The sequence below is a fragment of the Dysidea avara genome, chromosome 4, assembly GCF_963678975.1.
Source record: "Dysidea avara chromosome 4, odDysAvar1.4, whole genome shotgun sequence".
In the NCBI taxonomy this organism is placed as follows: Eukaryota; Metazoa; Porifera; class Demospongiae; order Dictyoceratida; family Dysideidae; genus Dysidea; species Dysidea avara.
Window position 1 is genome coordinate 49,145,261 of NC_089275.1, and position 23,230 is coordinate 49,168,490.

The following is a 23,230-nucleotide window of genomic DNA, read 5'->3' on the forward strand; positions in this document are numbered from 1 at the left end:
AAAGCTAGGTCTCTTGGTTCATCATAATGAAGCCACTTCCACTTGCTAAACTACTGAGGCTGAAACGAGCGACTAACTATTTAGTTTTACCAAAGTAGCGTTTAGGAAAATTGTAAATTGGTGGTTGATTCGGCATAGTTTGTGGACGAACATTCCTTGGCTGCTCATCACTCTCCTCGCTGGTCTCTAGGCTCCGAGTTGTCTCTGTTGGTAGTGTCACAATTCCCTCAACACTTCCAGTTTGAATTTCAAAGGATTTACAATCACAGTAATGAGTTGTGGTTGCTTCACTCAAGGCTTCACTTTCATCATCAGCTGTTAAATCAATAACTGAACTAACGATAGAGATTGCGGCCCCTTCCATTTTAACATTTTTTCCCGGCAACCTTTCTATAATAAGTAACGTATGCTAATAAACTCACGTGTAGCTAAATTAAAATTTTAAAAATTTAAGCTGAAAAAGGTGGTCAGCTGCAGGCTATGGCCGGACCGCTTCCTCCGGCCCTGAATGATACCCCCTACATAATATTATGTACATTGTCAAGTTTTATTTTATAGTATACTAACACAGCAAAGTTAACATTTGATTGATGAGTAAGAAATAAAACAAAAATTACTGTGATGTATATGGTATTTAGCTGGGTTTGATAAAACCAGGCTTCCACACACTTCCAATTCTTTGACTTTAATCGCTTGTAACAGCGTGTTTACACTAGACGTAGAATTCAAGCTATTGTAGGGTAATTCGATCCGGGCCGATTAGCGCTTCAGTGTAAACACATGCCGAATCGAGCCATTCAAATTCGAATGGGGCTACCTACCTGAGGTGGTCCAGTTCGATTCAATTCGACTCACATCTGCGTGTAAACAGTTGTGACCTTGCAGTTCGATTTAACTCTAATAAATGGAATAAAACTACGGACAGATACAGCTAAAATGGTGACTGTAATGATGAAAAGAAGCAACAGCGAAGTATTTAGGCGACGATAAGGAAACACAGCTTCAAGAACAACACAAGGGCTCAAAGCAAACATGTACGCGTGCGAATCGATAGGCAACTAACTACACGGAGTTGAGAGTAGTTGCCAACATCGAAGCCAACACTTTAGACTTTATCATGCCTACTAACCTGGCGATTCAGAGAGCACAAATCCCTTTTAACTCTATCAACAAGCTTTACTTCGATGCAAATTATGATTGTGGGTTTACGTTTTTTACAGATTGGAGCGGGCTCACCTTCATAGTATAAATGGGGCTCACAAATCGATCTGAATCGCACTGAAGCGATCTCATCCAGAGCGGTCTGCAGTATAAACATGCGGTAACTTTATTGATCTACAATTTTCACAAACATCTGTCATTGCATTAGGTCAACTGACATTTGAATCTGATGGCCCAGAAACCTGGTCTTTTCAAAGGTCACATGATTATTGTATATGTATGTGTAAGAATTATAAATTGTTGGTTACCATGGTGATCAGATGAGAGTAGTGGGGATCAAAGTACTAGTATCAGAAGGAGTAGGAAACTGTTACTTCTTGTGTACTACATTTCCTCCTTGTACTATTAATATGTTCACCTTCTCTCTCCACATTATCATTATACTGTAGTCTATAAGGAAGCCACAGTTTAGTGATAGAATTGTTATGGTATAGGCTCCTCATTATTATCATTGCTGACTCTTCATCTATTGTATCATCATCATTACCCAGTGACAGTTTCTTTAGTGTCTTGTTATTAGTAATGGCTTGAGCAATTGCTGTAGTTCCAATTTGACCAATAACATTTTCACGCATGTATAGTTCCTTCAGTGAGGTGTTGTGTAATAAACTGTTTGCAATTGCTGTAGATCCTGTGGATGTGATGTTATTGTTACTGATGTATAATACTCTCAGTGTGCTGGTTTTTGTTATTCCTTCTGATAGCATCACTGCTCCATCATTACTAAGTTTGTTGTTACTGATGTTCAGCTCTCCCAAACAAGTCATCATATCAGATATTGCTGATGCTTCTTGTGATGTGAGGTCATTACTCATCATGTTTAACACTTTGACTGTGTTAGTGTTTATTACTGCAGTGGAGATATCCCTCACACTAGTAATATTGTTATCACCTAACTTCAGAGTATGTGGCTGAAGGTGAGTGATGATGTCACCAATGAGAGGTGATGATGCTATAGTGAGGTCATTGTCACTAAGATCAATTGTTGTTATTTCTTGTTTGTTTGTTTTATCTCCACAAAGGTAGTGGTGTAGTAGGTTGATGCAATGATCTCCAATGTAACACCTCAACAGGTTTAGTTCCTTCCATTTCCTGTGTGATCTTGATAGGAAGAATCCCAGGGACACCACCCGGTGTGGGAGGAGCCTATGGTGACAGAGGTCAATCTCACCACTATCAAATGATTTGGACAAAATGTCACATAATTTCTCATCTTGAGCCTCTTGGAAACACTGGAACAAGTAGAGAACCTTTACTGGGTCCTTTAAAATGTCTTGTGAGATGTTGGATATTTCCTGGTTAGAAGTTGATCCTTGTTGGGTTGGAGCTGTCATCTTTCCTGAGGTCACTTGTGTGTTAATATTAGTAGTAACAAGTTCACTGTTGCTAGGACCATGATGACTGGATACAGGATGATACCCCAGTTGTTGTTGTTGGTAAGGATGATACACATTGTGGTGTTCCATTAATGGTTGAGGGTAAGATGTGAAGTGTTGACATCTTGATGATGTTAGTGGGTACCTGACTGGTTGGGTTGGAGGAATCAGTGAAGGGGAACTAATGGATGATGGTTGTACATGATAAAACCAGTGTGACATCACAGTTGTGGTTGATAGTGGATGATGTGGAGGTGTAATCTGATGATCAGCTGTAGAGTCATCATTTCCAAATGATTTTGTTGTGTTTTCTTCAACACTGTATTGGTCATTGTCTTCATAATCACTTTTGTTAAACAATAAACTATTTTGTGAGTAATCGTTACTGACTGCCAAACACCAAGCAGTGGTCCTGGAGTTCTGATTACTTGACAGGTAGTGTCTTAAAGAATTACACTGTCCACTGGTTATACCACAATACATGATCCACATGTTGGAGAGGCGGACACTCTTACTATTAGGACTGTCATCACCGTATCCAGTAACAAGAAATGACTTCTTCATTAGTGTGTACACTGCATCCTCTGGTAAGGTTGCTACATATTTGGCAGCAAAATATTCTTGTATTCCCAAGTGTAGGAAGTTGAAGGATTTGGTTGGAGTACCAATTTCATCTGAACAATAACATTCAACAGATTGTAATAGTCCATAACAAGTGGGATCATCCCTGCACATGTCAGGTAAGTCATCCATTGTGAATACTATTTTATCCTCTACAAGACCATCAAATGCAACTTTCTGTAGTTGTTGTAGTACTTGTTGGACTGGCTGTGGTAAGCGTTCCATTTTGTTGATGTGTTCATCTTCAGCAATCTTCCCTGTCCTCTTAAGATGACGGTAGACTGTGTGCAGGATGAAGCTTGCAAACATTTCAGTGGCAGTTGGTGGCAGGGATCCTAGTAGACACAGGAATACTATGATTGCCATGTTTAATGGTATGTAACATATTGCATCAATGTTGGGATATTGTTGAAAATGTCTCTTTATTGTTTGTAGTTTAGAAGGAGAAGTCTTCAAAGCATCATCAATGTATTGTTCCCTACTAGATTTCTCAAATCCAAGAACTTCTATTCTTCTGTCAACATGTTGATGTAGACAAGCTGAAGCAGATGGTCTTGATGTCACCACTACTCGTGCATTAGGTAGAGTGTCCCCTTCAATGAGTTTCCTAAAGAAAGATGTGTGGCGTAGTTCATTACTGAGTTCATCAAATCCATCAATGATGAAGGTTACTCCAGCTCCATCAGTGGTATGTAAGGAGCTCAAAACAGGTTGTACCTGATCTACAGGGAGTGTATATTTCACTAGCTCTTCTGTACTAGTGATCTTTTGTACACTGGCATCTCTTAACATTAGTAATAGTAGCAGTTTATCTGATGTGAGCAGTTTATTGTTAGCCCACTGTAAACAGATCTCCTTAGCCAGTGTTGTCTTCCCAATTCCAGGGTGACCCTCTATTAGGATACTATTGAGACATTGATCATCTGAAGTGATAGGAGTGAATATTTGATGGATATTGTCCAGTTTAATTGATGATGTTAGTTCAGATATTTTGTGTATGTCTCCCTTAGTGCGTATCCTAGCTGCCATTGTTGTGTCTTCTTTAACCTGTAACTGTTTAATTTTCTGATGTACTAGGGCTAAGTTAGTGAAGGAGTTAGCAAGAAATGGAGGCCATGGATCTTGTTCTGCTAAAGATTTCACCAATCCTTTTCGTCGGTACCTTGCCTTGATATTGTCAGTAGCTTGTGACAACTGGCCACCTCCTACAGAACCTACAAGCGTACATACAGATGAAGTATTGTAACACAGAACACATATTACACACACAACCTATTCAGTATAATATGAAACATAATAATGTACTATAAGGCCATACCTATTTGACCTTATTTTGCGCGGACCCGACCGACTGCATTTTTCTTCAAATGAAATAATTTTGAAAATCACGTGTGCGGATCACGTGTTCTTAATTAAAGACAACACCCTCGTGATATAGTCCAAAAGAGACCATTGAAGATCGTCCAATGCTCTAAAATTGTACAATACGATGGGAAAGCTCTTTTGGAGATATCTGTTGCTACTAGAAGAGTATGAAACCTAGCCAGATTTTTAACTGTGTATGTACTATTATAGCTACATTCATTATTTGCATTTTGTATGCTTGTGTTTAAAATTTTTATCATTTTCATTTTCAAACCGACTTACCTACCCAAATTTAAAATAATTTTGCCAGCGCAAAATAAGATCAAATAGGTATGGCCTAACGGACAAGTGCTTTAATCTACAAGTGTTACTTTAATTAGTGTAACACTTGTTAAAGTAATAGTAGCAGTGTAACACTTGCCAGTTTGTGTTCATCTAACCATTGATAAAAATCAATAAGGGGTGTCAGAGCAAAGTAAGGCTTACCTACCACAGTGTTGGATAAAGTGGAGGTAGCTTGTCTGAGGGCAGCAGTGTATCTAGGGATGGCCTATACCAACAAACATTGGTGCCCTACCAATATGCAAGATTAAGATACTCTAATAGAGCAGTCAATGACTCTAATAGAGAAGTAACAGTATTCAGAGAAGCAGTGTAGCAAACTATGTAGTTGTAAATAAGAATTTTTATTACCAGTAATATAGTATAGTTGGTGGAGGGTAGCTGGCAATGTTTTATCCTTTATTTATTTTCTTTGCTTTGCAGTGTGCCCTATCAAACCAGAGATATGCCACTATCTGGGAGTATGTTCCCTCAGAAAATAAATATTTGAAATTTTACAATAATAGTAATTACTAGGGATGCCATCTGCATGGAGGCTTTTCGAAGCTCCAGTTCTAGTTAGATACCAACCACGAGGATCTTTGTGGATTTAAAAAACCTGAGGCAAAGCCATGGGTTTTTAAAATTTATTTTATAATAATATCATATAGGTATTATATGAAGCATTCATAGCTTGTCTGTTATTGTACTCTTGCAGTTGGCCATCATCTCTGCTCGGGTGTTTCTGCAGCTCTGTGTATTTAGTGTTGGTTAGAGACCTAGCACAAGGATCTTATATGCGAAGATCTGAGGGCGTGGTCTCTAACTGACTTAGAAAATGCATGTATTATATATATGGGCATATAGGTGGAGTCATTGTGGGATTGGGTTATATGTCGTACTGAAATCGTTGTGCAATGTTAAATAATCACGGAAGACTGAACATGTTTTTGTTGAAGTGTTGAAAAAAATTGAAGCTCGCACCGCTTCCTGTCACAAGTTGTGCCTTCAGTGGCACCACAGTAGCACGAAGAACATGCAGGGTTTCTAATATGGACCACACCTACATTACATGTAGCAAAAAATAACGTTCTACAAGGAAGTTTACCTAGTTAGGTCTTGGTAAAGTCCATCCATAGTTCAATAAACAACGAAAACAGCCATAAAACACTGTAGAAACAGATGGGCGCTTAACAGAATTTTCTGTGATATTTTTGGATTTCTCTGTTTATCGTGACAAACATACGTACAACGCTAGATTGTATCTCCCATAGTCGAATTCTTTTAGGTACGCCTATAAAATGAACGGAGTGGTTAACCACATGTTGGCCTGGTGACTGGTCACCCATTGCAGGCTATCAGCCTGATTATGCTTGGAGGGAGCATTGCAAGTTAATGATCGAAAGTGAGATTTGTGATGCTTGAGGTCTTTTCTACTAGCAGGTTTCTAACCATTTTAAGAACCTGCTAGCAGGTCTCTTAGTGGATTGTAAAGACCTCATTATTCTCCAAAGATCAAAGCATATTATGCATACCATTTTCTAAGTATAATTCCTAGCTAGGCCTGAGTTAATATGCGCAAAATTTTGCCAAAAATGTTTTATGGATCCGGAATTTCCCAAAATTTTCATGATCAGAGAGTATGATTAAGAGTTATTATTAGAGTATCGATCATTTTATACTGACTGCTCTATTAGGAAGTGTCAACCTATTTTCAAGTACCCCAGTAATTAAGCTCCATAGCTTCAAAAATCTGGGTCATTCCATACCAAATCAACAAAAAAAAAATCCGAACCCCTTTCAATATACATACAGAGATGTATGTATGGAATAAGAAAGGCCAATAGCTAGCTAGCATTCATGGTACATTAGTCATCTTGCATACAGTAGTGTAGGTAAACTATACGTAGTGATGCATACACATTTTTAAATGCTGTATTGATGTCCATATGAAGATGGGCATGTGTACGTGTTGAATGGCTTGCCCACCTAGTGCCTAGGCATGGCAAAAAGTCTGGTACCTTGACATTCTGTGCCTTCTTCTATCATGAAATGGTGCATTCACGTGACAAGCAAATAATTAAAGATTGGTGTGGCTAAAATTAATGTAGGCAGTGACAGGAAAAAAGTAATTAACTTTAATAATGGATGACCTTATTTGAGACGTAGTGCCAAGGGTGTAGCCAAGGGGGATTTGGATGGTTCGGACGAGCCCCCCTTTCAGAAGCAGAATTTGTTTTTTTAAATTGATAACCACATCTAATCTTACAGCACTGAGCTCTCTGGAAGTTACTTGCATACTGGCAGTTCTTTACTACTTTTGAGGGTCACATTGCATTATTTTAAATGCTGAATTATTGATGAATCAAGTACTGCGTCACGTGATCAATTGCACACATGATTTTGGTGAACATGGCGAAGGACCGTTGGTTCAATTGGTTGTGACATACTACAAGGTAGCAGCTGTAGGGTGGTTGTGTTATACATGTGTCAGGTTAGCACAAACCGTGAAAAGTTGGAGTATACTTACATGATGAATGTTTTGTTTATTTGTTACATGTTGCGGACATGTGATGCATAGGATATAATGTTGGAGTACAAGCCAAGCCTGAAGTCAACAGGAGGACTGACCGAGAAATACGTATACCCAGAAGAAAGTATTGTTAACTATAAGGGATTTAAATGTGGAGGGTTCCCATCTGCTAGAAGTTCAAGCTGTCAGTATAATCTAATCCAAAACAGCCAAGCTGTAAAAAAAGAGTGCGGCCCTCAGAAAGGCTATGGTGAAAAAATATGTGAAATCCAACCAAGGTGGCGGCCAAGAAATGGCTGTGATGGTAGTTTAATGGTAAAAATTTTAATAACAACAATTCAGGTGAATTTGGTGCCGCTTGGTCTTGGCACAAAATTCCCCTGAGTTGTCGTTATTAAATTTTTACCATTAACCTACCATCACAGCCATTTCTTGGCCGCCACCTTGGATTTCACATCTTTTTTCACCATATCCTTTCTGAGGGCCGCACTCTTTTTTTACAGCTTAGCTGTTTTGTATTAGATTTCGCTTCTTTTTGTATTTGTATACCCCAAAGCCAGCCTATGGCCAGCTTTAGGGCTTTTTAACCTATCATTTTTTTTTCTTTACCACAGGAAGAAGAATAGATGAAGCAGGGTGATTTCTTTGTAGCTGAACTGTCTACAAGGTGATCCTTCTAGCTGATCTCTCTACCGGATGACTTGTTTGTAGCTGAACTCTCTACAGGGTGTTTTGTTTGTAGCTGAACTCTCTACAAGGTAATTTCTTCTAGCTGATCTTTCTACAGGGTGATTTGTTTGTAGCTGAATTCTCTACAGGGCGATTTGTTTGCAGCTGAACTCTCTACATGGTGCATGGTTTCTTTGTAGCTGAACTCTCTACATGATGGTTTGTTTGTAGCTGAACTCTCTATTAGGTACCTTCTTCTAGCTGATCTGACTACAGGGTGACTTGTTTGTAGCTGAATTCCCTACAGAATAACTTGCAATGTAATATAATTGAGTAAATTATAAACGCAGCTGAATGCTTTATTAGGGTGACTGTTCTATTAGAGTATCTCGATCTCGCATTTGCTACACGTAGTGCTTTTCGAATCATAATTCAGTGATTCGTACTCCAATTCTTCTGTACTACTGCAAGGACTTTCTATGATGATTATTCCAGCTACATACTGATTTTCAGCTCGTTGCTCTAAGCGGTTTACAACTAATAGTTTTTTTATTCATAAAAATCAATCACGTAATTTTGACACAGGTTGGGTTTTGTGTCATACCTCCATGGTCTTTATCCCGATTCCTTTCAAACCACAAAAAGGCACTCCTACGATGGTTGCTCCATCTACATATCAATTTTCATCTGATTCCTCCAAGGGGTTTACCCTGTAGGCGTGACAGACCTTCGACCTTATTTTACGCAAATAATCGGTCATAACTCCATGAATGTTCATCGGATTCCTACCAAAGTTGGTACGGAGATCCGCCTTAATGAGCCCTTTAAGTGTGCCAAATTTCAGCCCAATCCAAGCACGCATTCGTGTTTTATGGCGAATTGTGCTAAGTGTGCAAAATGAAGATGAAGAAGAAAAAAACAAAGAAATTAAAACAAGATTTTGTTCGCTCGTATCTCGGAAATGGCTGGAGCAATTTTCTTCAAATTTGGTATGTAGACTCCCCTAACTGGGCGGCACGTCTCTAGCTAATTTGGTTCCAATCGGGTTAGGGATCACAGAGCTACATAGGTGTGAAAATTACGTTTTCTTTCTTCCTGTTAATATACTCACGGTGTGGCATGCCACCTTTTTGGGTCACACAACACACTACCACGTGTCTTGATATATTATGTCAGTGTCTGTAAATGATTTTTAGTATTACAATAGGTTTATAATTTCTATAAGCTGCATAAACAGCGGTGTGTAGGTTTTAGCTAGTGAGATACACAAACAGCACCTTTTAATGTCAGTGCCCAAGGGCACATTTTTTGTATGCATCATTTTCGTTCAAAGTGGTTCAGGAAAAGTATCCAGGCTTTCCCCAAAGACATTTGTGCACTTCAAATTTGAACCCCCTTCCAGAAAATCCTGGCTATGCCCCCTACTCTGCTAATAGCAGGAGAGTATCTGCACTTCACAAGTGCTTTCATTTGTAACTCACTTTCTCCTCCTAGCAAGTGTTGAATGTTACTGGCCACATTGTTCAGTTCGATATGTGTAAGAGCTTTTATCACTTTATCCCAACTAGCTAGCTTATCAGTGCTCAGCCATTTAATAAGCATTTGCCTACAAGATGTTTTGGTGTCATTCTTATCTCCTTCAATGATGTCTAATTCAATTTCATATTTTGGGTCCAGTAACTGTAGTCCTAGGTCATACCAATGGTTGTCCACTTCCCTGGTGTGGGAAGTGGACAGCCTGGAACAGCTAAATCTAGAGAATTTGTTCTATGAGACACAATTTCAGCTACACAATAAGAGTATCTGCACTTCACAGGTGCTTTCATTTATAACTCACTTTCTCCTAACAATTGTTTAATGTTACTGGCCACGTCGTTTCGTCCAATAAGTGTAAGAGCTTCTATCACTTTATCCCAACTAGCTAGCTTATTAATGGTCAGCCATTTGTCAAACATTTTCCTACAACATGTTCTGGCATCATTCCTCGAATCTGTTTCAATTGTTTTTAGATGATTTTCATATTTCGGCTCTAGTAGTAGCAGTCCCAACTCGTACCATTGGTCTGCAGCGTTTGGTATCACGTGAATTAGTAAATCTCTCAATACAGGACGATCACAACCTACAGTATCATAGATAATGTCTATATGACAGTGTCACACTTACTCACCACTTGCATTGATCCTCTCTTCAGCCATTCTAGCATTAGTGTCGACGATAATTGATACGTGGTGGTGCCCCACTCTTCTTCACACGTGACGTACAACAAAAAGATTTAATGCATGCTGAGTTATTAATCCCTTGCTGTAAACGGCGCTTCAATGTAGTATTACCGAGTATTACTGAGGTTTTCATCAGTGTTCGAATCCCGTAACGCCGTGCGTGACTGCGTAGAGCAGTTCGTAGATGTTATTATATCACACTAACTAGCTTGGCATAACCACCTCCCATCATGTAGTGCTAACCGTGGTTAGCGTGATAAAAATACCTCTACGCAGTGTTTTACGCAGTCACGCACGGTGTTACGGGATTCGAACACTGGTGGAAACTTCAGTATGTGTTTGCCCGTCATCGCCGTACTGTGTTCTCTGTATCCAGGATTTTGATGTGCAATATTTGGAAGAATGAGAAGTCATGCAGCTCGTTAGTCTGACGCCGCCCGCCTCTTCACAAAATAAGGTTTACTTGCGAAGGAGCGGGCGGCGCCAGACTAGCTAGATCCAAAGGACGATGACTCGGTGTTACTGTTAGCGACCCCATCCGGTATGTATGCATGAGGGCTGGATATTATTCTGTGAATGCTACCCTCTGTGTGTGTTGTATTGTAATTGTATGTACTTGCTCCTGCATGGAAAAACGGCTTTTAGCCAAGCCATTGATTCTGCACACATCAGCAAGTTTGGTCGTCATGCCACCTTGTCGTCATAGAGACAATTACGTATTTTTTATGCTGAATTACTCTTAGCAAGACCAAGAGTTCATAATATATATACTAAGGAGAGTATCCTACTCTCATATACCCCTGTAGAAAGGCGTATCGTGAAGTTATGACGTAACGACAAGATGTTGTGGTTTGTGACGTACAGTAAGCCGTAAAAGTGCAAGAATCGTTAGCACCGTTTCACACTTGCGACGCTCAGGATAGCTGTATTCGCGAATTTTTTTATTTTTTTTATTCCGGCCCTAATGGCACTCCCATCCTCCCCGATCTCTAGCTAGAAGTTAAACCTAATTTAATGTATAAATGACAAAAAGCAAAAAGCAGTAGGCCATTCGCTGTATTCGCGAATGGCCTAGTAAGAAACGCCTACGAAGCGGTCTTAAGCCATGAGGGAACGATTGTAGTTCGGTGAGAAACGCTTAGAGCTGGAGATGATTTGGTTGCTAGCGACGTTGTTAGGCACGCGCTCAATCGATACCATGTTCAACTAATGACATCATTAATTATACAAAGAAAAACGGGCAAACTCAGAAGTGTTACATCATAACTTATGTGACAAATCTTGTATCATCAACAGAAAATCTCTTTGGCACTACCTGAAAACCCGTAAGCAAGATAACAATGGCATTGGTACATTAATACATCCCGAAAATGGCAATGCTTTAATACACCCAATTGAAAAGGCAACTGTTTTAAATGATCATTTCAAATCTGTATTCACAACAGCGTTGAAACCGGGTCACTACTGCTGACCCGGATGACCCACTGACTCGGATAGCAATCCGGGTCAGACCCGGATGTGACCCGGATTGACCCGGATTAAATTAAGCCGAGGCGCGCGATAAGAGCTATGTTTCGGGTATTCTCGAGCGAGCGAGACTACGTTTGAGCGTTCGATTCGTGTTGAGTAAACGAGTAGTTATGTGATAACTAAGCCGGTAAGTTTATAATTTAAAATCAGTCTGTGGGTTTGGTTCCACGTAGCTACTGTGAGTTTACAGACAGCAATTGGGTGTGGCTTCATACATACTTAGTATTGCAATTTCCCAATGGGTGTGGCTTACAAAAGTACTTAATATCCTGCTGCAAGACTAGACCTAGACTATATACAACTCATACATTAATCGATTGGTGGGCGTGGCTCCACGTAAGCTTGCAGACTGAAACGGACACAGTTTCATGCTACAGACTGCACTTACTAATAAATGGGCGTGGCTGAGCGTATGTTTGTAACGCGATAAGTGGGCGTGGCTCATGAAAGAGCTACGCGACTAGCGTTTATAGGTTCCACGTCGCCAAACGATCAATTTCGTTTCTCACGTGATCCAATCCGGGTCAGACCCGGATAATTTGTAAACCGGGGAAAATGTGACCCGGTTTACACCTCATATCAATCAAGTTATCTCTAAAGCAACAAGGATGCTAAACTTTGTTAAACGTAACCTTTATAGATGTTCTGCAGTAACTAAATGTTTAGCCTACACCAGTATAGTGAGACCACTGTTGGAGTATGGATCGGCAGTATGGGACCCCTACTTGCAGAAGGAGATACAAAGTATAGAAATGGTACAACGACGTGCTGCTCGTTGGGTCAAGTCAGACTACCGATATAACAGTAGTGTTACATCTATGTTAGCAGATCTACAATGGCTATCACTTCAACACCGACGATATGTGACTAGATTAAAAGTCTTCTACAACATTGTTTACTCCTCATCAGTCTTAACAGTCCCAAATTATTTCACTAACACCACATATCCCACCCGCCACCACCACCCCTTCCATTTTGAGATTCCGTTTGCTAGAACAGATCATTATAAATTCAGCTTGACCCCAAATCTATCCGCGATTGGAACAATTTACCAACTGACACAATAGAATCCCAATCTCTACAAGTATTTTTAGATAAATTATAACTGACTCTTATCTATGTGATTTGTAATGTTTTTTCCTTACCTGAACATATCAGTTTGTAACTGTGTTTTCAGTAATCATAATCATAATCATAATCCGGATGACCCGACCCGGTTTCAACGCTGATTCACAACTGATGAAGACAGCAGTACCATTCCTGACAAAGGTCCTTCATTACATCCATCTCTACCAGCATTTGAAATCACTGAACAAGGAGTTTACAACATTCTAACCAACTGTGATCCATCAAAATCTCCTGGTCCAGACTCCATACATCCACTTGTACTAAAGACAACAGCAGCTGAAATTTCTCCTATGCTCACTCACATATTTAAACAATCGGTAGAAACTGGAACTGTACCATCCCAATGGAAACATGCCTATGTCAGTCCAATATTCAAGAAAGGCCAAAAATCTGACCCAAAAAACTATCGCCCCATCTCATTAACATCAGTAATATGCAAATCAATGGAACACATTATAGTAAGTCAAATAATGAAGCATCTGGAAGATCAAAATATTCTTTCTGACAGACAGTTCGGATTTAGGTCTAAGCACTCTTGTGAGTCACAATTATTTATCACCATCAACGACATCGCCAAACAAATAGACACAAATTTACAAGTTGATGCTGCAATACTAGATTTTTCTAAAGCTTTTGATAAAGTATCTCGCTCAAGATTCCTCTACAAACTAAGGCGCTATGGAATAAGAGGGAATGTATTACACTGGCTTGAATCCTTTCTTCATGGTCGCACACAGCAAGTTATAGTAGAAGGTTCTAAATCATCCACTTGTGATGTAACATCTGGTGTTCCCCAAGAGTCTGTTCTTGGACCAGTTCTATTCTTGATTTATATCAATGACATCATTGCCAACATCCAAAGTGAGATCCGTCTTTTTGTAGATAATATCCTTATTTACAAAACCATTAAAACACCACAAGACCATAAAATACTTCAAGATGATTTAAACTCACTGACAAGATGGGCAACTGACTGGATGATGGAATTCAACATCTCCAAATGTAAAATTTTACAGATAACAACACACCATAACAAGAGTACTTTCACATACAAAATGTCCGACATTCCACTGGCTACAGTATTAGAACACAATTACCTTGGAATCCGTCTCCATCACAAATTATCATGGGATCCTCACATCAATTACATCTGTAACAAGGCAAATCGACTCCTTGGATTCTTAAAAAGAAATCTCCACAATGCACCATCAGAAATTAAAGAACACGTCTACAAACAATTGCTCTTACCATCATTAGAATACTGCTCAACCATCTGGGACCCCTATCATCACACTAGTATTAGTAAACTAGAAATGATTCAACACCGCGCTGTTCGTTTCGTTTTGAACAAACCCTGGCACAGATCTAACCAAAACCATGATAGCATCACAGACATGTTAACCAGCCTTGAATGGCCTACACTTCAAAACAGAAGAACAATTGCTAGACTCACCTTCCTATTCAAGATTGTCAGGAACTTACTAGCAATACCTGATCATTGCTTACCGTCACCAACTTCAGTGTCCTCCACCCGTGCTCAACATCCTCTCAAGCTAACCCAATTGCAAACAAGAGTTGATGTGTACAAATACTCCTTCCTCCCTCGAACAATTATTCAATGGAACTCCCTTCAAATTCCTAACATCGACACAATAGATCTTGAAACATTTAAGAACGCTGTAAGTAATATAATATAATATAATGTGTGATTGTAATGCTCATTAGCGTGTTGCCCCTAGTGGGCTTTGCTAATTAACAATAATAATAATAAACTTCACGATACGCCTTTCTACAGGGGTATATGAGAGTAGGATACTCTCCTTAGTATGATTAAGTATGGTAGTACTTAATGGTAGGGATCGTCAAGGTTCACGATTTCCCGCCAAAAAATTACGCACCAAAAGCAGACTTGCAAAACCATCTCGGCGATTCAGCAGTATTGTATTACAAAAGTGAAGCACGATTTTGCCTTCAAAATGACACGAAATGCATCCTATGAGTTTCCACGAATTTAAAAAAATTCTATCTGATCGAATTTTCTAGTGACTGACTCCCTAACTGATGCCTTCAGCCAGGACTAGCGGGAAGATGGCAACAGCTACAGTCCTACTTCTTGCATGAAAACGGCTCACTTTGCCTATAGATTAAACCTTTCCTACACCGATAGAAATACAATCCTTGCACTAGGGTCTTACCTTTCATCGTTCTTTAATGTCGCCATCGTCCTGGATTCACTACAGGTAGTGTTAATAACTCCACAAATGGCTTCAATGTACGGTGCCGTCTGTTTCAATAAGAGTGCTCGCTAAATAGAGTACACAAGCATCCCAGTTAGCTTAGTTGTTAGAGCATCAGACTTTTAATCTGAGGGTCAAGGGTTCAAATCCCTTACTGGACCAAGGTTGTTGTTCTTTATATCTCCTCACTGTTCAGTCACCTTTTTTGGCACCATATATGGTAACATCACATGATTCTTCAGATCAAGAAACGTTATCATTAAAGGCTTTATTGCTGATGTAGCATCTTGTAAAATTGTTGACAAAGAGTAGATGAGCTCATAAACACCAGGTAGGCTGGAGATAAAGCCTTTCTGAATACTTTTATCAATTACATCATGTTATTCTTCTGAAGGTAATCTTCCTGAACGATAACTTAAAATGTTTGTGAAAAACCAACTACAGATCTAAGAGCAATTGGTCAAAAATTAGTGGATTCAAAGCATCTCCAGCATTGTAGATCAGCTTAACATGGGCTAATCCCCATGTAGCTGGGGATGAGCCTTTTTCCCAAAGGTTATTGAATAAAGTAGCCATAAAATTAAAGGTGACTAGATGGCAAATGGTAGAGGTGAAAATATGTGATACCATCACTGCCAGGGGCAGATTTCATTGAACAATGTTGAAGGGTGGATTTGACTAATAAAGGAGTGATTGCGGTTCTATAAAGAACGATGCATCACAATCGGGTAGGTCATCTGTGAACCAAGATGGTAAATGACAATACTGAGTATCATCACTAGAATAGGATTGTATAAAATGCTGGACTGCGCATGCAGTGGAGACACTGAACGATGGTTCTATAGAGTCCTTTGTAGACTGTAGTTACTTCTGAGTATACAACCAGGGGTCATGTCTAAACTCTCTTTCACAGAATTGTATCATAAAAACGAACAATTTTACAAATTTGATGAATGCTTTATTAGAGTCAGTGTAAACAGTCATCATGGATTTTGTTACTATACAGAACATTTCAAGAATGCTTTTAAGCAGAAACACTCAGCACAGTGCTATATACAGTACACCATAGGGACTAATGAATTTCCTGAATCATGTTTTAAAAGTCAAACATTTCAAATAATTATGTCGCCAGGAGTGGTGTGAATTTATAGTTTACATTGTATGGCTTTCATCAACAGAATCTACAACACAAGAGAAAGGGACTGTTATAAGTCTCTTGCTCACCTTTCTCTGAAAGTATGTATGTGTTTTGTGTGGTCACCATAATTATACTAGATAACATAAATAAGATCACAATGGTACAAAGGCATGTCGTATGATTTGCTACAAATACCTAACAGCAGATTTGCATGCATTATACTTTGACCATGCTGGATAACCTGCTGTTGTGACTCCAGGGATTTTAGTGACCTGAAGATATACCACTATACTAGAGTGAACATTAATCTCTAATTCAGTCATAGTAGCTATATAGATTAAAAGTCCACTACAGTATATCTTCAAGTCTCTTGTTTCACCACTTCTTATTTCTTTGATCCCTAAATTTCCTAATTTTCCTGATACTTGTACAGTACACTATACCATATGATCTGCAAAACTGGAATTCTTTCAAATTCTTCATTTATAATCTCGCTACATATCCAAATAATATATGCTCTGGCTAAGTTTCAGCCTTGTATATATGCCATTTTTTGTGAATTACACTGTGATCACTGACAGCATTTATCATCATACTAATAACAGTCTAGCAACTGTATATCTCTAAACCTGGTAACTAACCACCAACATCTAGCTAGCTATATGTGTACAGCTGATATTTGAAGTCATTACATATTCTAGCATGCATGGATCCAGAGTGACAATCAAATCTCTCAATGAGATCATGCATGTATAGTCTCTGATATCTACTATGTAAGTACAGAAATCAGCTACATCTTATTGCAATCCTATCGTGAGTCAGTTGTTGACTATAATGTACACAGTCAAGACCACAGTATTACAGGAAAAAACTCAAGCAGAGAAATACTAACATATTAATAATTATGCCATGTACGTATATTATACATACTGTATAAGCTTGCATGTATAAACATTCATTACAAAGTTTGCATGTATTGATATCCATTGCATACTTCTATTCATAATATTATCTTTAGAACCAAGCAGGAGCAGAGATATAGGGGTATAGGCTTTCAAAAACCATACAGCTCACAGTTGAGGCAGTGAAATTTTTTTGTAAAAAAGTTGTTGTGTGGCATAATAGAATTTTATGATAGCTTAAATCATTATTCCCCATATAAGCTCCATGAACTGTGACCCTTTTAATGCTAATGTTGACTATTGGCCTGATCCTCAACCCCTGAACCCACCGGTCAGGCTGATGAGATTTGCTTAAAAGAATTGTCTCCTTGATTGGTTACAGTAAATATGAGTATTGAAGTCAATAGAATGTCAACTAGATTACTCCAACTAAATAAAGTCCCATTTTAGATGCCAGAATTCAGCAGCAAAGTTAGTACAGTTTACTCTCCAAAGTTTACCTCTATACAGCAACACTTAGATCCATTCAAAGGCCTTTACGAGTTTACAAGAATGAAGATAATGTAGCACTTTGCTGTTTTCACTTCTACCTAATCACCTAACAACATGATTATGATTGTCAACAGGCAGGGGTTATACAAATGACAAAAACCTACAAGGTCCAGTACTCTGGAGATAATTATTAGCATATAGCTACAGGGGCGGATCTAGGATTTCAGAAGGGGGGGGGGGGTTATATAGTGCAAGAAAGTTGATACAACTACAGCATGTTCCGCATGCTGTATCTGGGGGGGGGGGGGGGGCATGCCCCCCACAGAAAAATTTTGCAAATTTGGCCGACTGAGATTGAATTTGGTAGTCATTTTGAGTGAAAAATGATGTGATACCATTATTCCCCTACAGCTTGTCAATATAGTCTGGCAGACAGCAGGGTGAAGTTTGCAAAATGGTCTATAGTTTATTTTAATGCATTTTTGGATTGTCCTGTATACCTAAAACAATATTTGCTGGACAGGTGTCAGCCTTGGGAATTTCACCATAGCAACCAAAGTTTAATTACCTGCATAGCAACCATACAAATTTCATAAAATAGCTTCTGTGGGTTTCAGTTTTACCCAAAATTGTTTGATAACTTGACCATTTAACAAATCTGAGGTAATACAATTAATGTCAGAAAAAAAACTGAATGATTAAATAGTCCCATAAACCCTTGAAGGCATCATTATGCATACCATAGTTACGTATGCCCCAATAACTGTCATAGGCCCTGCGGGCGCAAACTACACCCTGTCACACAACAAGACATATCTCGGTATTGGAGCAAAACATTTGAATTCTGCTACTTGTATTATAAAGCCAATCAATTGCATAATACCTGCTTAAGTTTTCAAAGCTATAACACATCGGTACATAATGTTATGGGTGATTAAAGTTTGAAAAGTAGGCAAATTTTATGTGCTCATATGCCCTATATTCACAGGCCCAGTCACATTTGCTCTCTTGACTTTCTTTAGTCTGCTTATTTAAAAAAAACGTTTGTTTCAGTTTGAGCTATACTATGTTGGTTACCATTACTTTTAGACTTGAGAGAACAAACACATTTTCTGGTAGGAAATTTAATTCTGGTATTTTCCTGTTGAATGCTTCTAAATCATTATGATAGAATCAAGTGCCTTGGTGATAATGATTTGCCTCTTTTTGGTTTTGCTGGTGTAGAAAAGCTCAGTTGATACACCCATTCTCCAGCTAGTCTATGAAGTGCAAAGGTGCAGTATTATATAACATTGGTGCTAAAGATAGAATTTGAGTTTTATAGATAAAGAAGTTAATGTACATGTATGTAGATCATCAAATGTAAGCTCAATAACTAGTACTTGCTATATACTTGTAGAGTATGCACAAAGCACTCACTATACAATGAATAGAATATGTGTGTTCTTCATCTGGGTCATTCCATACCAAATCAACAAAAAAAATCCCGACTCCTTCGGATTTTTATGAAAGTTTGCATAGACATGGACTCTACTAAGAAACTTTCTCACACCAAAATTTGGCTCATTCTATTGATCTCCCTTTAAGATATGACCACTCCAAGTTTATTACAAAATGCTACACTGGTTTGATAAAATGGCCATAACTTTGTCAGTGATTATCACAAAACCAGTTTGTTTAGATTTTTGGAATGCTTATTAAATTCTCTTTCAAGTGATATATAATTCATCATAATTACTCAAAGGAAAAGGTCAAACCACAAAAATGTGACTTTCCCTTACTTTTTTCAAAAAAGGATATTTCAATTACTTTCATTTTTTGTTCAAATATTCTTTCAATACCTTTCTTTGATGACAGTAAGTTTGAAGTTGGGATGGCAAGTAGATCATGAGTTATGGCTACATACGTAATTTTGCATACTACCGGGGGTATAAGTAGGAACACTACTAAAATTTACAAATTAGTTTAATCCCCTTATGATACTTCTATACTATGCCTCCAACTGTATGTGTATTACAACTTGACCACATTCTGATGAGATTCCCTACTATAATTTAAGAAGTATCAATACTCACCATTGCTGAAGCCATACCAATATCCCATATTAGTATATCGATGCAGTTATGATAACAACATGTTTGTGGTGCGAACACCATCAGGAATCCATAATAGAGATTTTTATGAACTCCTGATGCCATATAGTGGGAGGGTTTAGTAGCAAATTTTTATCTTATGAGACTGTAAGTCTTGTGAGAGACAATATTGTGGAAACTTCACAATAGGCCTCTATTAAAATTATGAAGTTGGAGGGTTTTAATTTAGTACAGTGACTGTATAGAAAGGTCACCGTATAATGGTCAACTATAAATGATATATCTATACACCAATCCACCTGATCCTTATTCACCAAATTCTCCACCAAATATTTCCTGCACCAAATTTCCTGTTATTATGTAGTGTCTGCTGACATGTACAGATGTCCTACAGAATAACAGAATAGTTTGGCTGAGGAATTGGTGAATTTAGTGAATAACAAATGATTTACCAACTTCATAATGTTAATGTGAAGTTTCCACAATTTTGTCAAACCTTTCTCTCACTAAACCTACAATATCATAAGATAATTTGCTACCAAACCCTCCCACTATATGGCATCAGGAGTTCATAAAATCTCTATTATGGACTCTTGACGGTGTTAGCACCAAAATCATGTTGGTATCATAACTGCATTGATATACATAATAATAGAGGATATTGGTGTGGCTTCAGCAATGGTGAGTATCGATACTTCTGTTTAATCACCTGATGATACATCTATACTATGCCTCCAACTGTATGTGTATTGCAACTTGACCACATTCTGATGAGATTCCATACTATAATTTAATTGTAAAGTTTATATTGTTATAGTAGTGTTCATACTTATATCCCCAGTAGCATATAAAATTACATATGTAGCCATAACTCATGAATGATCTACTTGCCATCCCAACTTCAAATTTACTGTCATCAAAGAAGGGTACTGAAAGAATATTTGAACAAAAAATGAAAGTAAATGAAATATTCTTTTTTTTTAAAATAAGATCAAAGGAAAAAGTCACATTTTTTGTGGTTTGACCTTTTCCATTGAGTAATCATATTGAATTATATATCACTTGAAAGACAATTTAATAAGAATTCCAAATATCTCAACAAAAGGGTTTTGTGACAATCACTGACAAAGTTATGGCCATTCTATTAAACCTGTGTACATGTGTAGTATTTTGTAATAAGCTTGAAGTGGTCATATCTTAAAGGGAGATCAATAGAATGAGCCAAATTTTGGTGTGAGAAAGTTTCTTAGTAGAGTCCATGTCTATGCCAAATTTCATGAAAATCCAAAGAAATCAGGATTTTTTTTGTTGATTTGGTATGGAATGACCCATCTATGCTTATTAACTGCCTGTTCCACTATCATCTAGCTCACGTATATTAGCTGATTTTCAAGAAATAATGGAAGTTATGCCGTATTTGGGGCATCCTATGTGGTGTCCATGCAGTGCAGTAGCTGCCTCTTGTACCCCCTATATGCCCTGAAATGTGGACACCGTGATAACCAGAATATTATTTTGTCTAAGGTCTCATTTGTATATAACACATACAAGTAAGCCTCTGAGATCAGGACAACTTTCCAATAAAAACAGTATAGTGGGGTCTCAGAGTAGTATTGTGAGAGCCTCTAGCTATATTGTATATAGGATACACACATGTATGTATGACTGTGTGCTACCTCTTAATCAATATTTTTTATGTACAGTAAATAGATCATGCATGACATGCCTTTTGTACTGAAGTTATGTCTAGCTGTTCTACTCACTTCCGCTCAATCACTTCTGTCTGTACCTTTTGTTACTTTCATTGAAATGACCATCAAATCAAATTCTTTAAGGTGTGCTGTATACACTTTAATGCTGCTCCTCTTTCATGAGAATTTTGGTAACTTTACAATTTGGCATGCAAGAGAGAACTTTCAATGATATAAAAGTGTACCAGTCATTTTGTGACCAAATTTGCAAGAAAGGTCTTCCACACACCAAATTTTATCACTTTAATGATTCATAACTTAATTTAGATTTGAAATAAGTTATTGATTGAAATTTTGTCAGCTGTGAGCCATGACATAGAGCATTGGAGGAAGAAAAATTTCAGAAACAAAGTTATTCATACAATTGGGAATTGTGTGTGGAAGACACAAATCCAGCCTATAAGAGCATCCATTGCATTATATTGCATAAACAAAATTTGACTTAAAAGTCTTTTCTGCTGCCAACTATTTGCTCCACTAATGATTTCCTCTATTGACATTTATCAACAGCATATATTGGGGCCAGCAACAGCCTGCCATATCCACACACATATGTGGTACAAATTGGCTATTCTGTCTGCAGCTTGACTATTTTGGCATGGATCCCATCATTTACTACTTTACATGTGCTCTATTCAAGGCAGAAAGTCAAGCTGATGTTGAAAACAGAACTTAGACAATTTACTTATATCTAAAACCATTTAGTTAATGAAATTACATTAATTTAACTACTTAATCACTCTGCATAAAAGTAATAGTGAACTTGTTCATTCTGGTCACCTCTAATTAAGGAGGTGGTTGCATTAAACATGTTAAGTCACTGCATGTACACAAATGACACAACTAGGAGACTGTTACAATGGTCAGTTTAAATCAGATGACCTTATTATACAGTGATCCAGTTGGACAGGTTTCATTGTATAGTTGAATATTAGAAGTTTTGTGCAACCACAAATGCAGTAAAATACCAGTAAAGCAAACAGGCATAACATGGGATGTGATCAAAGGAATCAAATAAAACTTGGTGTATGACTTTGACTCATGATGCACTGTCTTTGTGCCAATTTTGAAGAAATTTGAAAAGAGTGGGTTAACATTAAATTTTGATAATTTAGCATGGAATGACCAAAATACTAGAATTTCTGAGATAATATCCCAATTTGCCCAATGCTGACAGAGGTACAGCAGGTGGTTTTGACTAGTCCATATAGTATGGAGAAATATTTTGTCGCATAAAATAAACTATAGACCATATTACAAGATTCAGCCAAAAAAGCCATTTATTCTACCGGACTATAAAGGGCGCAGCCATGTAGCTAAAATTCAATCTTAGACTAAAACTAGTAGTGGGAACATATGGGTATCAGCTGCACATGATCAAATTTAGTGTTTTGAAGTATAGCATAATTTACAGTCTCATGGTTCAAACTACACTAGCTGTCCAAACAGTAGAGAAGGTGTAAGTGGAGAGGGCAAGTAAATTGACTCACCAGTGTGTGGAGTGCCTGTGCACTCGCTGTATACAATTCTCCTGCTAGGGGGCTCTAGATCTGGTGGCATATATACTCTCGGACCCCCTGGAAATTTTTGGAAAATGGCTATCACAAGATTGAATCTAGAAACTATAAATGTGG

The 23,230-nt window shown here is 38.0% G+C and overlaps 1 protein-coding gene and 1 non-coding gene across 2 annotated transcripts; one reads left to right on the forward strand and one right to left on the reverse strand.

The window, feature by feature from the left end:
* Positions 1-545: 545 nt before the first annotated feature.
* Positions 546-10,553, reverse strand: LOC136252614 (NLR family CARD domain-containing protein 3-like). Its single transcript, XM_066045115.1, has 3 exons — positions 10,274-10,553; positions 9,944-10,225; positions 546-4,432 (listed from the first exon to the last, which is right to left on the reverse strand). The coding sequence occupies exons 1-3, from the start codon at positions 10,299-10,301 to the stop codon at positions 1,512-1,514; spliced, it is 3,231 nt and encodes a 1,076-aa protein (XP_065901187.1). The 5' UTR covers positions 10,302-10,553; the 3' UTR covers positions 546-1,511.
* A 4,755-nt stretch (positions 10,554-15,308) lies between these two features.
* Positions 15,309-15,383, forward strand: Trnak-uuu (transfer RNA lysine (anticodon UUU)). Its single transcript has one exon. It is a non-coding gene; the product is annotated as a tRNA-Lys (tRNA).
* The last annotated feature ends 7,847 nt before the right edge of the window (positions 15,384-23,230 follow it).

Excerpts from the sequence above, each read along its gene's own strand:
- LOC136252614 (XM_066045115.1), bottom strand. The coding sequence starts at position 10,301 with ATGGCTGAAGAGAGGATCAATGCAAGTG. Across the intron at positions 10,226-10,273 it reads AGAGAGGATCAATGCAAGTG|GTTGTGATCGTCCTGTATTG; the intron begins GTGAGTAAGTGT and ends ATGATACTGTAG. Across the intron at positions 4,433-9,943 it reads TAAACAATTGTTAGGAGAAA|GTTCTGTAGGAGGTGGCCAG; the intron begins GTGAGTTATAAA and ends GTACGCTTGTAG.